The 14878-nt window shown below is 45.9% G+C and overlaps 3 protein-coding genes across 6 annotated transcripts in view; 1 reads left to right on the top strand and 2 right to left on the bottom strand.

Annotated features, from left to right (window-relative positions):
- LOC125428587 (zinc finger protein 883-like) overlaps positions 1-14878 on the top strand; it is a 1608225-nt gene that overhangs the window by 283966 nt on the left and 1309381 nt on the right. The window lies entirely within an intron of this gene.
- Positions 1-14878, bottom strand: part of LOC125428534 (zinc finger protein 345-like) — a 770962-nt gene that overhangs the window by 161026 nt on the left and 595058 nt on the right. The window lies entirely within an intron of this gene.
- Positions 527-14878, bottom strand: part of LOC125429238 — a 40134-nt gene continuing 25782 nt past the window's right edge. The window contains exons 12-16 of the mRNA XM_048490169.1: positions 11749-11945; positions 11144-11211; positions 7798-8590; positions 4983-5100; positions 527-2845 (exon numbers count right to left, since the gene is read on the bottom strand). Coding sequence (XP_048346126.1) covers positions 1785-2845; positions 4983-5100; positions 7798-8590; positions 11144-11211; positions 11749-11945 — 2237 coding nt within the window. The 3' untranslated portion in view covers positions 527-1784. The remainder of the gene's footprint in view (positions 2846-4982; positions 5101-7797; positions 8591-11143; positions 11212-11748; positions 11946-14878) is intronic.

Below are 14878 nucleotides of genomic sequence, written 5' to 3'. Positions count from 1 at the left end.
GGTAATTCCTAGAGCACCCAACATCACTTCTGGGTTTTCTCCAGAAGTGACATGTGCATGCACACGGAAGCTCACACCAAGAATAAAATTTTGTTGGTCTCAAAGGTGCCACTGGACTCAGTTTTTTCTAGTGCTATCGTATACAGAGTTCCTCCATTGTAGGTCTATCAATTTCAATGAATTTAGACTAGAGTAATTCTGCATAGGCTTGCACTGTGAACCTTGCTTTGGTGTGATGTGTGAACTGGCAAACAGTAGTAAAAAGTTCAATTTAGTTTGCAAACAAGGGTTTGTGCTAATTGTGGTTTAGTATGGAATTGACAAACCAAGGTTTGACATCCACTGGTAACAAAGCTCAATTTGGTTCACAAACCAGGGTTTGTGCTATATGAGGTCTAGCATGATCACCTGACTTGACAAACAGTTGTTACGGTCATTTGGCATGTTTCCAGCAGCAAGTGCTACTGCAATGTGAAAGCTGGAGTGAACATATGAAGCCCTGAGGGTCAAAAATCAGATGCAAATAAGCAGTCCTAAACAGTAGTTCATTTGCTGTGGGCTTCAAAGCTCAAATTATGGTTTGGTGTGATTCATAAATCAACATACTGGAAGGAGGCTTCTTTTCTCTGTCCCAGCTATTGTGTGTTCATTTGCCAATATAAGCAGACTTAATCAACACGATGAAGTGGACATTAGCCCTTCTAATTAACATGAGGCACTTCCCCCCAATTATCACAATACATAGTTAATGGCAACCCGCCCTTTATCTGAAATGATTACCAAGTCCCTCAATGATAGAGTTGACATCATCTAGGTGGGGCATAGTGATCTTCAAGATTACATCTGATCTCCAGACAACAGAGATCAGTTCCACTGGGAAAAAAATGGTTGTTTTGTAAATTGGATTGTACAGCATCACCCAGAGTTGGCAACCCTATCTACCATATAGAACAGTGCTGCACATAAATGTTGAATTTAACCATGGAAAACAAGAGTCTTTGTTTCAATCACACCTCCTACAACTAGCAAGAGCACATGCATAATTTCAGTGGATCCCCCCCCACACACACACACTGTGGTGCATAGTTTAAAGATGACATTGGCAGTTCCATTGGCTTCCCAAAATTTTTGGCAACCTTGCCAGCAGTTGTCTGTCACTGCCAAGAGCTATCAAGGATTCAAGGGTGAATTTGTGTGACCATTTCCTGCCTTCCCTCCCCCTCCCACCAACAACACATTGTGATGTGCCCATACATGGGAAGTCAGTTTCATGGCAAGGAAAAAAATCAACTGCTTCTCTGGATTCCTGTTTTGGTGCAAACATGTAGTAAACTTACTGCATACAACTGGATTCTCATGAGATTCCATGCACACTACATAAAGACAGTTCAGGTGGAGCAGCTGTGTCAGTCTGTAGTAGCAGAACAAAATTCAAGTCTTAACTGAACCTAAAAGACCAACAAAATCTTCCAGGATGTACGAATTTGTGAGTCAAAACTCACTTCATCACCTGCGAAAGAGACTGAAGATTCATCAGCTCTTAAGTCAGATCGGAAGGTGAGAGTAGTGTTGAAAAGAAACTCCAATTGGTCCTTCTTGGTAACACCCCTCCACCCTCCCGACCTGGACATATAAGGGCTGATGTATTTACAGCTGAAGAAGTGAGCTTTGATTCATTTTACCCTGGAAAAATTCTGTTTGGTCTTCAATGTGCTATTGGACTCTAAATTGATTCATGTGCACTACAGTGGGATATCAAGGCAACACAGAATAAATTCAAGCCTTTACACAGTTTCAGTAGACTGTTCCTCTTCCAGTTGAAGCACTCCCAGAGTTTCTCTTGTGTGGATTTTCTGATGCCGAACAAGGACAGCACGGTGCGAAAAACTCTTCCCGCAGGTTGAGCACTGATGCGGTCTCTCCCCCGTGTGGACTTTCTGGTGCCTAATGAGAACAGCACGGTCACAGAAGCATTTCCCACAGGTGGCGCATTTGAAGGGCTTCTCTCCCGTGTGGATTCGCTGGTGCACCATCAGGATCTGTCTCTGGCTGAAGCTTTTCCCGCATTCAGAGCAGGTGTAAGGTCTCTCCCCCGTATGCACGCGGTGGTGTTTGACCAACTGAGAGGAGGTGTTGAACGACTTGTTGCAATCTGGACATTTAAATGGTTTCTCTCCTGTGTGGGAACCTTCGTGGATCATAAGGCTGGAACTTCGGCTGAAGCTCTCCCCGCACTGCGAGCATTTGTACGGCTTCTCTCTCGTGTGCACTTTGTGATGGTTGAGAAGTTGGGTTTTCCGACTGAAGCTTTTGTTACACTCCGAGCAGTTGAACGGCTTCTCTCCAATATGGATCCTGTAGTGCCTAGTCAAGTCTGAGCTCACCGTGAAGCTTTTCCCACATTGTGAGCACGTGTAGGGTCTCTCCCCGGTGTGGGTCCTTTCATGTGCCACCAAGGTAGATTTCAAACTGAAGCATTTCCCACAATCCTTGCACATGAAGGGCTTCTCTCCAGTGTGGGTTCTTTGATGTGCAACAAGAACAGTGGTCCGGCTGAAACTTCTCCCGCATACAGTGCAGACCTTTGCCCCTCGGCTTCTTCGCCTCCCCTTTACCACTCTGGTTTGGTTCAAGTTCCTACCTTCTTCTAAGTACGAGAAGAATACACCCACTCTTGGATCTGGATAGATCTTCCTCTCCTTCCGTGAGCCATCCTGACTTGCAGAAGCTTCTCCGTACTCTTGATGCCAGGTGGGCTTTCCAAAGGATGTTCCGTGCTTCACCGGTGGCTGAGGGTCTTCTGGTGGAGATTTATCTTCTTTCTTCTCTGTCCCCCTCCCAACATCTAGTGGAAGAACAGTGAAATTGATATGACATTCCCGATGGGAAAACAAATATATTTTGTAGAGTATTTTAAATGTAATATTTTAATCTATTTTATTATTTATTTACTTACTTCATTTCTACCCTAACTTTATCCCCAGTGGAGCCCCAAAATGGCTTACATAATTCTTCTCCATTTTATTTTATTAGGTTAAGACAGTGTGATTGGCCCAAGGTCACCCAGTGAGTTTCCACGGCATGAGTGGGAATTCGAACCTGGGTCTACTTATACTTGTCTGACACTCTTAAACACAACAGTCTCTCTCTCTGTGTAGTATTTGTAAGCTGTTTGAGCTTACAATTTTTTAAAAAAAATTCAGAACAAACCTTTAAAAATACTTTAACAATTTAAACTGTTGTGCATGTGTTTCTTTAAAATGAAAGGTCAGTTGTGGAAGGAAGGAGGGTGAAAGGGACATGAGAGAATGGTTGTGAGAGTGGACATAATTGGGTGTCACTGAAAAGTGACTGTGAGGAGTCTGTGCTGAACTAAGAGAGCGAGAAGGTGTCTGCACTAAACTTACAGCTTTACATGAAGTGTAGCATTGCCAAAGTAATAGGAATAAACACTGAGAGTCTGGATATGGAGTCAAATCCTAATACAGTCTCAGAGATGGAAAAGAGTGAGAGAGCAGTAAAGTGAAAAGTCACCTCAGCAGAATTTGTTGCCTCCGTTTGTTTTATTTGTTGTAAATTATTTCTTGAAACCTTTAAAGAACATGTATAAATAAAATTGTACTTTGTTAAATGTAACCAGATATCCCACACTAGTAATTTCCTCAGGACCATGTAGCCCTTCAAAACTGCTTTAAAGCTCGGACATGCTACTTAATGAGAAATTATACAGGGATTTGGAATTAAATTCATGGTGGCAGCAAAATATAGAGAAAGGAAGAAAACATCATTTTGCACCTATTATATTTATCTACAAAGAAATAAGATAGTGACCATTGTAAATTCAATCCCCTGTCAAAAGCCAAGATCAAAAGTTGCCTTTTAATTTTTTTAAAGCTCTTTAAACATGATATTGATATTTCTTATATCGATACCCCTGGAAGTGGCTGACCTTCTCGAGACCTTCTCGTCCCTACTCCTTGCAGGGATCCATGGCCAGCATTTCCCTAAACATTCATTTTGATGTTAAAACAACATTTCATAGAATCGTAGAGTCATAGAGATGGAAGAGACCACAAGGGCTCTCAAGTCCAACCCCCTGCCGTGCAGGAACACACAATCAAAGCACTCCTGACGTATATTCATCCAGCCTCTGTTCAAGAACCTCCAAAGAAGGAGACTCCACCACTGTCCGAGGCAGTGAATTCCACTCTCGAATAGCCCTGACAATCAAAAAGTTCTTCCTAATGTTCAGGTGGAATCTCTTTTCCTTTACCTTGAATCCATTACTCCATGTCCTAGTCTCTGAGGCAGCAGAAAACAAGCTTGCTCCCTCTTCAATATTTAAAATAAAGTATATAAAATATATAAACAATTTGGTAAAACATATAAACACACACAGCAACATAAATGGGGGAGACGGGACAGCTGGTAACAGATACTGGGGATACTCCGAACAAAACAGAATAGTTTTCACCTGCTGGCCACCAACAATGATAGAAGGAGAAAGGCAAATATTTCTGGGGAGTTCCAACATTTTGGTACCACGATGTAGAAGGCCGTTTCTCAAGTCACCATCCACCTCAGATCCACCATCCACCTCAGATGGGGGAGCAACTGAAACAGGACTTCCAAGGATGACCAGAGTGAACAGGTAGGTTCACATGGAAGGAGGAGGTCCTTAAGGTATGTTTGTCCCAGGTTGCACCAGGCTTTAAAGCACCCAATATCAGAACCCTGAATTGAGCCTGAAAGCAAACCAGGAGTCAGTGTCCAGGGAAGGATAAACAAGGACTGACAGTGTTATGTCCATCAGCGTGAGAACCAATGAAAAGAGAGAGGCTGTACTAACACTAGCTTCTGAACAGTCTTCAAGGGTGGGGAAATTGTTTAGTGACTCTCAGGGACCATGGAGAAGGAGCAGCTCAAGACAAGACCACAGAAGCCACAAGAGGCCAAGACTGCATACACAGAGCATCCCTTACCTTTTGCGCTGATTTTAGTGTCACCCTCCTTGATGCAAAACTGCTTGTCTCCAGTGACAGGTGAAGAGTGCTCAGTGGTGGGGATACTCACAGCCATCTCTGCGATTGGTCTTGGTCCCTGAAATAGCATGAAGGATCCTATTCAGGACTAGGTGGGGGAGCAGGCAAAGAACAGGTTTGGTACTCTGAGGTCAATTATGCATGGAGCACTTTCCGTGATGCTCCTTGCTCCACAGTGTATTCATAATGGGGTCTTCTCGTGTTTCCTTGCTTACACACAAGGAGGTGCCCCACTGCCCAAAGTGCAGCTTACGTGATTGGCCTCCCCCCACTTCCAGGTTGCCCCCCATCAATTGCAAGATTGCCCTTTTTTTTAGCCCATTACATTTTACATTGATATTTTTACATCACTACTGTGATGACTTGTTATAATTAATTTTTGTTATGTTTTAAAAAACCAGCCATTGATCCCCCAGAAGTCCCTATGAGGAGTGGGGGGACGGGGAGACTCTGAAGTGAGGGAAAACATCAGGGTTTGCCTACTCTCACTAACTGTGGGGCCGTTTCCGCACGGCCATGGAGGCGCCTCCACGCTGGCAGAATTCTTGCCGGCGTGGAGGCGGAGGCCGTTCGCATGGAAGCATCTTGAAGGCCTCAGAAGAGAGCGACGAACTGACGAAGCGAAGGCGGCTCCGCGCGGAGCTGCCTCTTCCCCCCTTCCCGTTAGACTCACACGTGTCCCCGTGCGATGCGGCCTGCTGGCCGGTCGAATTGCCCTGCTGCCCTCCGACCTCCAGGGGTGGGAGGGACAGCGATGAAGCGTGAAGCTGACCGACGGCCAACAGACCAACGACGAGATTATGATGAGTCGAAGCGAGGAAGGGAAGCTGGCGATGTTCCCGGCGGTGCTGTTACGCGCATCGCGGGCTGCGCTTCGCTGTAAGGGGAAAAAGCAACCCTTTAAAGGGTTGTTTTTTTTCAGGAAGCTGACCTGGCAGCCACCCTGGGGGAGGGGGAGCAGCGCCGCCTGTGCGAATGGCTCCCTGGGAACAGCGTTTTTACCGTTCCCAGGGCGCCATTAATAGGCCATGCGGAAACGGCCTGGGATTTCTAAAATCCATGACACCACAACACAGTGTGTCTGCAATAAAATCTCTGCCCCGAAGGAAACATACTTTCCATGCAGGGCACAGCACCAGGGTATAATCAGCCTGAGTCTTGAATGGAATCCATTTTGTTCTTCACCTGTTTCGTGTTATCTGATGTTTGTCACATGTGGTCCTGAATTTGTTTGCAGCAGAATAAGATTGCCGGTAGGAGAATAAACTCTTCCACTTCAGTCTGACATCAAGGGTCATCGTTCTCTAATGCTCTCCTGTGTTTTAAAGAAAACTCCCTTTCCCGCAAATAGAAAATTGAATGCAAGGAAGATGACTATGCTATAACCTTCCTTCTCAATGTGCTGGCTTTCTTTCTGAAGGGATTCCCTGTCTGCAGCTCTACAATCTTCCACTTCATCTTGATACATCAGTTCTAGGAATGTCAAACTCCAAGTGGGAATTAGAGATTTGCTGAATTGCAACTACACCCAGGCTACATATACTAGTTCACCTGTGGAGGATGGAGGACAGACACATATTAGTTCAACCAATGGAGGATGGACTCTATGGCTCTATACTCAGCAGAGGTCTCCCCTTTCCCCAAACCCTGCCATCCCAAATCCCCAAATTTCCAGTTCTCAAGCAAAATTTTGAAATGGTGGTAAAACCATTACCACTTTCTGGTCTCTGGTATATGTCAGGAGTTGAAGTCAGCCTGTCACCGTGTGGATGAACTTCACAATGTTGAAGGCTTTCACGGCTAGAATCAACTGGCTGTTGTGGGTTTTCTGGGCTGTGTGGTTGTGGTCTGGTAGTTTTTGCTCCCAACATTTCTCCCACATCCACAGCTGGCTTCTTCAGAGGCATGCCACAGTAAGATGGTTTTCTTTCTGTGGCAAATCTTACAATGACATATCTTCCAAGGAGAGGAACACAATACTAGAACCAGGGGGCATACATTGAAAATGTTGGTGGGGAAGAATTAGGACTAACAAAAGGAAACATTTCTTCATGCAATGTGTGATTGGGGTTTGGAATATGCTGCCACAGGAGGTGGTGATGGCCACCAACCTGGATAGCATTAAAAGGGGCTTGGACAGATTTATGGAGGAGAAGTCGATGTATGGCTACCAATCTTGATCCTCCTTGATCTGAGATTGCAAATACCTTGGCATACCAGGTGCTTGGGAGCAGCAGCAGCAGAAGGCCATTGCTTTGACATCCTGCCTGTGAGCTCCCAAAGGCATCTGGTGGGCCACTGCGAGTAGCAGAGTGCTGGACTAGATGGACTCTGGTCTGATCCAGCAGGCTCTTTCTTATGCTCTTACTGTGACATGCATCTGAAGATGCCAGTCATAAATGCGGGTGAAACGTTAGGAGCAAAACAACCAGACCACAGCTACACAGCCTGGTAAATCCACAATAGTCAGATGATTCCAGGAGTGAAAGCCTTTGATAATATGTTGCGAAGTTTATCCACATGGTGATGTGCTGACATCAGCTCCTGGCATACACCACAGACCAACCACAACTTTCCCTACACCAAGTATGTGCTCCACCACACAGCCTTTAATAAACGCATCCAAATCTTAGGAGATGAGCCGTCACTGTTAAAATGCCACCCTGTGATGGCTTCACAACATTGGCAACATCCCAAGGGGTCCTTTTGGACTATCCCTAAATGGACAGATCATCGAACGAGAATTCTCACTCACCTCCCGCTCCAGCTGCTTGGCCTCTTGCCGTCTCCGCAGGAAATCTTCGGCCAGCGCTACTGCCTGGTCACAAGTCTGAGGATGCCCCCCCTTCACCCAGCCTTGGATCTCCAGGGGCAGGACGGCCAGGAACTGTTCCAGTATCACCAACTCCAGGATTTGCTCCTTGGTATGCCTCTCTGGCTTCAGCCACCGGTGGCAGAGATACCACAGGCGGCTACAGACCTCCCGGGGCCCCTCAGCCTCCTGGTATCGGAACTCCCTGAAGAATGTCCGTTGCATGTCCGTTGTGAGCAAGCTCTCTCGTAAGAGGTTTTCCCTCACATTCCAGTAATCCTCCATATTTCTGCCTTCTATCTTTCTGTTATCCCCTTGGACTTCTCTACTGAGGTCTGTCAGCCTTTGAGACTGCTGATAAATATTGGCCACCCCCTCAAAGGAGGCCAGGAAAGCCTTTGCGTTTTCCCAAGGAGCCGCTTCTGGTGGCTGTGGGTTTCTCCATCTTGGCTGAGGGAACTGAACCGACTTCAGGAACGCAGGCATCCCAAAAGGTTTCAGCCACCTCTCACTCGGTTGGCTCGTATTCTGCTCTGGGACCTCTTTCTTCACCAACTCCTGTTCATTCACTGTGTTGAATTCATGGGAGGCTGTTTTTGGCCTCTCAGATGCCACCCTGTGTTCAAGCCCACCCTGGCCTTGTTCTTGCGGCAGCTCCCTGGCCTTTATGCCTTCTTCTGGCAATACTTGGAACTTGAGAGCATCCCTTGGAGTTTTACACTTTGCGGTCTCCATTTTTTACCTCAGGTTAGTTACCTCCTTATTGAGAGCAATGGCCTTCTTCAAGAAGTCCAGCATTTACTTCAAGATGCTCTGGAATGTCTTGATTCTGGTTAGATATCCAGAGGCAGGTTGTCCTAGCATTGTCAGCAGCACTGATGAATACCCAAGTTCATTGATAGACAAACAGTTTTACAGGTGGGGTTTAGTGAGAAGCTATTCTCCTGGAGAAGATACAGACATGTGCATTTAAGAACCTAAAGACATAACTGAAATTAAAATTCACTTCAGAATATTGACAGGAACATTTACATCTGCCTTATACTGAATCAGGCTCTTTGATTTATCAAGGATAGTTTATTATTATTATTATTATTTAATTTCATTTGATATCACAGCTGCCAGTTCTTTAGCTGGTTGCTGGGCTTTCATTACAATTTGAGCCTCACCCAGAGGCCTAGGATGTTGTATTGTATCAACATAGTATTTGTGCAGACTTCAGCAGGGCTGCTTTTTGAATCTGATGTTGATTTTTTACATCGTCAAAGTGTTTTCAAGAATTGCAAACTCTAGTTTTTTCGAATATTATTATTATTATTGCAGTCTATTGAGTCAACTTTATCTTATTGGTAAGCACATAGTTCAAGGTAACATCTTATACTATATTTGTTTAGGAATGATAGTTTTAATTATTTATTTAATTATATATTTATACATCTATTTATTGTGATTGTTGCTATAAGCTACCCTGAACTAAAGTTGTCCTTTGCCAGGAAAGGGCAGGTCATGAATTGAATTAAATAAACAAATAATCAATCATCATCAGAGTTCTGTTTTAGAGGGTTTTGAATTCTTTGCCTATTTAAACAAGATTTTTTTTCACTACTCTGAAAGTTCAAATTGTAATCAGCTTGATTAGAGCAGAGCAGAGGAGAGATGCTCATGCTGCGGAACATGCCATCAAGTCTCAGCTGACTGACACAGAATGGGCTGAGAGAGTTCCGAGAGAACTGTGACTGGCCCACAATCATCAAGCAGGCTTCATGTCGAGGAAGGAGGAATCAAACTAGATTAGACTCCACTGCTTCTAACCACCATGCTAATTTTTTGCGCCCAAACATTTCCCCTTTACTCTGATCAAGCTGATAATATGCATGCTACCAGCGCATCTGTTAAAAACACAACATACAAAAGTTAAAAACCCAACCCTAACCCTCACTGCCCTGCAACCATCAGCTTCACAGAGGGGCCATTCAGGGAGACGAGCCAAATGCCTGAGTGAAAAGCAAAGCCATCGCCAGGCACCTAAACCCATCCAGGGTAGGTGCCTGGTGAACCTCTGAGGGGAGATTATTCCAAAGCTTGGGGGCCATCACAGAGAAAGCCCCCCTGCACACCCACACCCCCTGTATTTCAGTGGGAGAGGGATACGAGGAGAGCCTGCCCTTGTGACATCAGTGCCCAGACAAGTCCATGTGGGCCCAGGTGTTTCTTTAGGTAGGCAGGGTCCAAACCATTTAGGGCTTTGTGCGTCAACATCCTTGAATTGGGGCTGGAAGCAAATTGGGAGCCACAACACAGTTCCTTGAGGACCAGTATGATGTGCATCAGGCTAGATGTACCAGCAAGCCGCCGAGTTGCAGCATACTTCACCAGCTCCAGACTCCAGATCATCTTCAACGGTAGCCTCACTTAGAGCACATTACAGTAATCCAGTCAGAAGATTACCAGAGCATGGAACTGTGTGTCTGAGTCCCCTTTGTTCAAAAAAGGGCAGAGCTGGCACACTAGCCAGAGCTGCTGGAAGGCCTCCTCGCCTGGATTGGAACCCAGATCCAGAGAGAACACTCTATACAGGGGTGCCCACCTCCAGGTGGGGCCTGAGGATCTCCCAGAGTTACAACTAGTCTCCTGGAGAAAAAATTGGCTGCTTTGGAGGGTGGACGGACTCTATGGCATTACACCCCCTCAGCAGTCCGCCCCTTCCCAAATCCTACCCTCCCAGGTTCCACCCCCAAGTCTCCAGGATATTCCTAACCCAGAACTGGCATCCACATTTTGTACATTACCCCCTGCAGAAGTCCCATTTCAGTTCCCTTCAGCGAGCAACAGACAGTTGGTTCTTTGCCTTTCTGCGATCTAAAACTTTATTGCATCGTTTATTGGATATCTTGTTCCTGCTGATCTAAATGGATTGTTGATGTGCGATCCGCTTTGGGTTTCAGCAAGAAAGGCAGGCTACAAATGGCATAAACAAAACAAAACAAATTCAGCTCACAAGTTTGAAAAAGAAAAACACCACAGCAGTAAACATGGCTCCTGCGTACCTTTCACTGTTAGGACATGTTTAGAATAACAGCATTTGCTCTGATGGGCAGCCGCAATCCAAGGCCAAGAACACTCTTTATATGTACCCAGTGAACTCTATGGTAGACCACAGATTTTAGGTAGAAGTTATTTCATTCCCCACTCCCCTCCTCAGTCTCTGCCCCCGCAAATCTCCAGGAATTTTCCCAGGCTGGAGTTGGCATGGCAGAACTCCACCGAACTCTGATCTGGCTTGGATCACCTCTCTTGAGGCACATAAAGGCATTTCCCTAACTCCATTTTGGGAAAATTCTGGAAATTTGGGGAAACCTGCCAAAACCAAAAAGAATGAAGGGAAATCAGAGCCCAACATACATAAAAAGCCAAAAAAAGGCTGAGAGGCCAGTAGGAAGGTGATTTAGCGCAGGATAGCAGTCTCTGTTCATTTAGGAGTTCCCATTATGGGTAGTAATGAAAGATCAACTATCTGTCCTTAACCGAAACAGAACTGAAAGAAAGTGTGAGTATTAACATGACAGGGGGACAGATCTCTGCAGTCGGGAGTTCACCTGTAATCCCAGAAGATCTCGAAGACCCCTGGAGGTTGGCAGTCCTATTTTAAAATAGCCCGGATCCTTCCAACTGGAAGGATGCAAAGCTGGAACCCGGGACCTTCTGCATGCAAGGCGTTGCACCCAGGACTTTCCTCACCCATGTGCACCTCTATGGAATCCCGGCTCAGCCCCTTCAATGACCCACCCCTGCACTGCACAGCCGCCCGGGTCACATGGCCAATGCGCCCCGCAAACCCCAGGCGCGCGCGCCACGCTCTCCTGCCAGAGCGCGCAGTCAAGAGGAGCCCCTCACCCGCTTCTCTGAGCAAGCACCCCCAAGGCGACCCCAACCTGCAGCGCTGGGAGCCAGGAAGCCAAAGGCGACCCCAAAGCCACGCTCAGCCACCAAGGCAAGGAACAGGAAAGCAACAGGCGCGCGCGCCTCCCGCCGGCTCCTGCTCCGGTCTGGGCAGCAAACCTCAGTCAGCTTAACCCTTCCCAGCCCTCCGGCTTGTCAGAACAAAGGGGGAGGGTAAGGAGGGGGCTTCAGACAGTTGTGCCCCCCCCCCCCATCCCCGTTTTGGAATGGCTTTACTCCTTTTTTGTGCGTTTGCCCAGCCTTTGGACAATTGCTGCTGCTAGGGATGTGACGGGACCATCAGCTCCCTAAACCCTGCAGCGCTCTCTCTCCCCTTGGGGTGGGGAAAGTGCAGTCTGCAATCCGCATGGCCGGGCTGGGAGTGCGCACAGGGAGCCCGGGAGGGGTGCCAGCTTTGTGGAGAGGAGAGGCTCCTCTGCTTGCCTGGGCTAGACGGGCTGGCAGGCATCCCCCCCCCCCCCCCCAGTAGGGGCAAAACGCGCAGAGGCGTGCATTGGGGTCACTTGAGAAACAGGAGTTGGGAAGGACTACTTTGGAGCCATCCATTCTTTGGTCGGTAAATGAGTACCTAGCACATAGCTAGGGGGTAAAGAGTAGCCGGGGAAAGCAATGGCAGACTACCCCACAAAAACGGCTTGCCTATGAAATCCCTGCTTGCAGTGGTACTCCAGGGTCGGATTGGACTGAAGGGAAAACTTTACTTTTACCTTACTTTGGATGGATGGTGCCTAATGTGCCCAAGTCCAAATTGGGAAATCCCTGGAGCTTTGGGGGTGGGTGGGCGGAGATCTCAGTGGGGTATAATGTCATAGAGATCACTCTTCAAAAACAGTCATCCCCCCCCAGGGAAACTAATTTCTGCAGCTGAAAATCACTTTTTATTCCAGTAGATCTCCAGTCCCCAGCTGGAGATTGGCCACTGCATGTAGCAACCTATTTCCATTTAGTATCTGTTTCGGAACAAGACTAAAAATCTAAAATTTTCACTTTTGAAACACCCTTAAAACACTAAAGGGAGAGGGAAGCAGAAAGGATTTCTTTATGTCGGATGGCGAAAGTCAGAGAAAGTTGAATTTAGAAGAAAAAAAGATATTGGGGAGCGAACATGGCAGAAGTTTATGAAAAGGGGTACGGGGCCACATTAAGGTTTTCAAAGGCCCTAACAGAATTAGGTAGACACTGAGACCCAAACAAATCTGGTTCTCCAGATTAGAGTCCACCTATTCTTAACCACTACACCACACTGGTTTTGACATACAGAAGTTTGATATTTAGTGGCTCTTTAAAGATTTTTTTGACTTTCTAGGTGTTTGATTCTAGTTTTGCAGGGTTACGTTTGTTCCCCTCTTTTGTTTGTGCATGATTTCCTACCACCATTAGGAAGAATACGATTTCAGCAGTAGTGTGTGGAATAAATGCAACTGAAGAGACAGGGGGAAAATGCTTCCAAGACACAAAGGTTTGACCACTGGGAAAAGCTGTGGTATATAATTGGAAGCAGGCAGTGGTAACCAAAATCTTAAATATGGATTTTTCTCCACAACTTTTATTCAGCATGGTTTATGAACAGGCCAAAGAAGACCCAGCAGGCTTCATGTGTAGGAGCAGGGGAAACACATCCAGTTCATCAGATAAGAGTCCACCACTCATGTGGAGGAGTGGGGAATCAAACCCAGTTGTCCAGATAAAAGTCCATCTGCTCCTCTTAACCATTATACCACACTGGCTCTCAAATAAAATAAAGATCAGGCTGGACAGGGAGAATTGACATATGATGATCTCTTATATAGAAATGGTTGACATGTGTGTGTTTTTCCATTTTAGATTGTATGTACAGGCATACTTGGATTTATTGGAACTTGTGCTGAGTTAAAAAACTGCTGTCTAAGTAAAAGTCTCTTAAAATCTTATTGGCAGGGATTGACCAATGAACTACCATAACTATGGCTAAGTTTTTGTGGGCCAAATTATGGGTCAAGATAATGTTAGGTATATAACTTGTTCAGATGATAGGATGCTATAGTCATTCTCTGTCATTCAATTTTAAAAACACAGCTTTGGCAGCAATTGGGAAGAATTGGGACTAATAAAAGGAAATACTTCTTCACGCAGCGTGTGATTGGTGTTTGGAATATGCTGCCACAGGAGGTGGTGATGGCCACTAACCTGGATAGCTTTAAAAGGGGCTTGGACAGATTTATGGAGAAGTCGATTTATGGCTACCAATCTTGATCCTCTTTGATCTGAGATTGCAAATGCCTTAACAGTCCAGGTGCTCGGGAGCAACAGCCGCAGAAGGCCATTGCTTTCACATCCTGCATGTGAGCTCCCAAAGGCATCTGGTGGGCCACTGCGAGTAGCAGAGAGCTGGACTAGATGGACTCTGGTCTGATCCAGCTGGCTTGTTCTTATGTTCTTAATTGTCACCACAGCATAAAGATCTTACTGTGTGATTGAAGGTAAACTGTGGTCATTTTATGCCGGCTTCATCTTGTGGCAGCCATCTTGTGGCTGTGTCCACCATGCTGTGTCAGTATTCCAAAGGTGCCCTCAGGCTCAAAGATCCAGGGAACTCCTGGCTTCAGTGTTTACATATGTTAGGATGAATGAAGTATGCTGAGATTCTGTGTAGATGATTATAATATTGGGGTTTTTCTACTTCTGAATGGCCTCTAGGCCATATTAAAAACTGACTGGTTCAACCAACTCAGAGTCTTCTGCTCTGCCTGACAGCAGCTCCTTAGGACCTCAGGTAGAAAAGATCTTACTCAACACATGATATTGTCAAGATATTACAGATAGAAATAGCTAACGATGGCTACATTGACACCTCCCCATTCCCGACTTTGTGAATCCAAAATCTGCATTCTGACATTAGGTTCATGTCTGGAACATGGCTGTAAAAGTATTTTCAACACTTTGATCCCAGATTCATGAAGGAAACAACTCACACCCATGCTAAGTTCTAGGCACTTCGCTCTCTTTTGTTTTAATTAGCTTTTTTGTGATATACAATATCCTGCTAATTGTTATAATCTGGAGATCACTGGGCAAAGGCAACTTC

This window comes from Sphaerodactylus townsendi, linkage group LG03, assembly GCF_021028975.2.
Source record: "Sphaerodactylus townsendi isolate TG3544 linkage group LG03, MPM_Stown_v2.3, whole genome shotgun sequence".
In the NCBI taxonomy this organism is placed as follows: Eukaryota; Metazoa; Chordata; class Lepidosauria; order Squamata; family Sphaerodactylidae; genus Sphaerodactylus; species Sphaerodactylus townsendi.
Note: the sequence above shows the minus strand (reverse complement) of the source record. Positions and strands in the feature narration are given on the sequence as shown.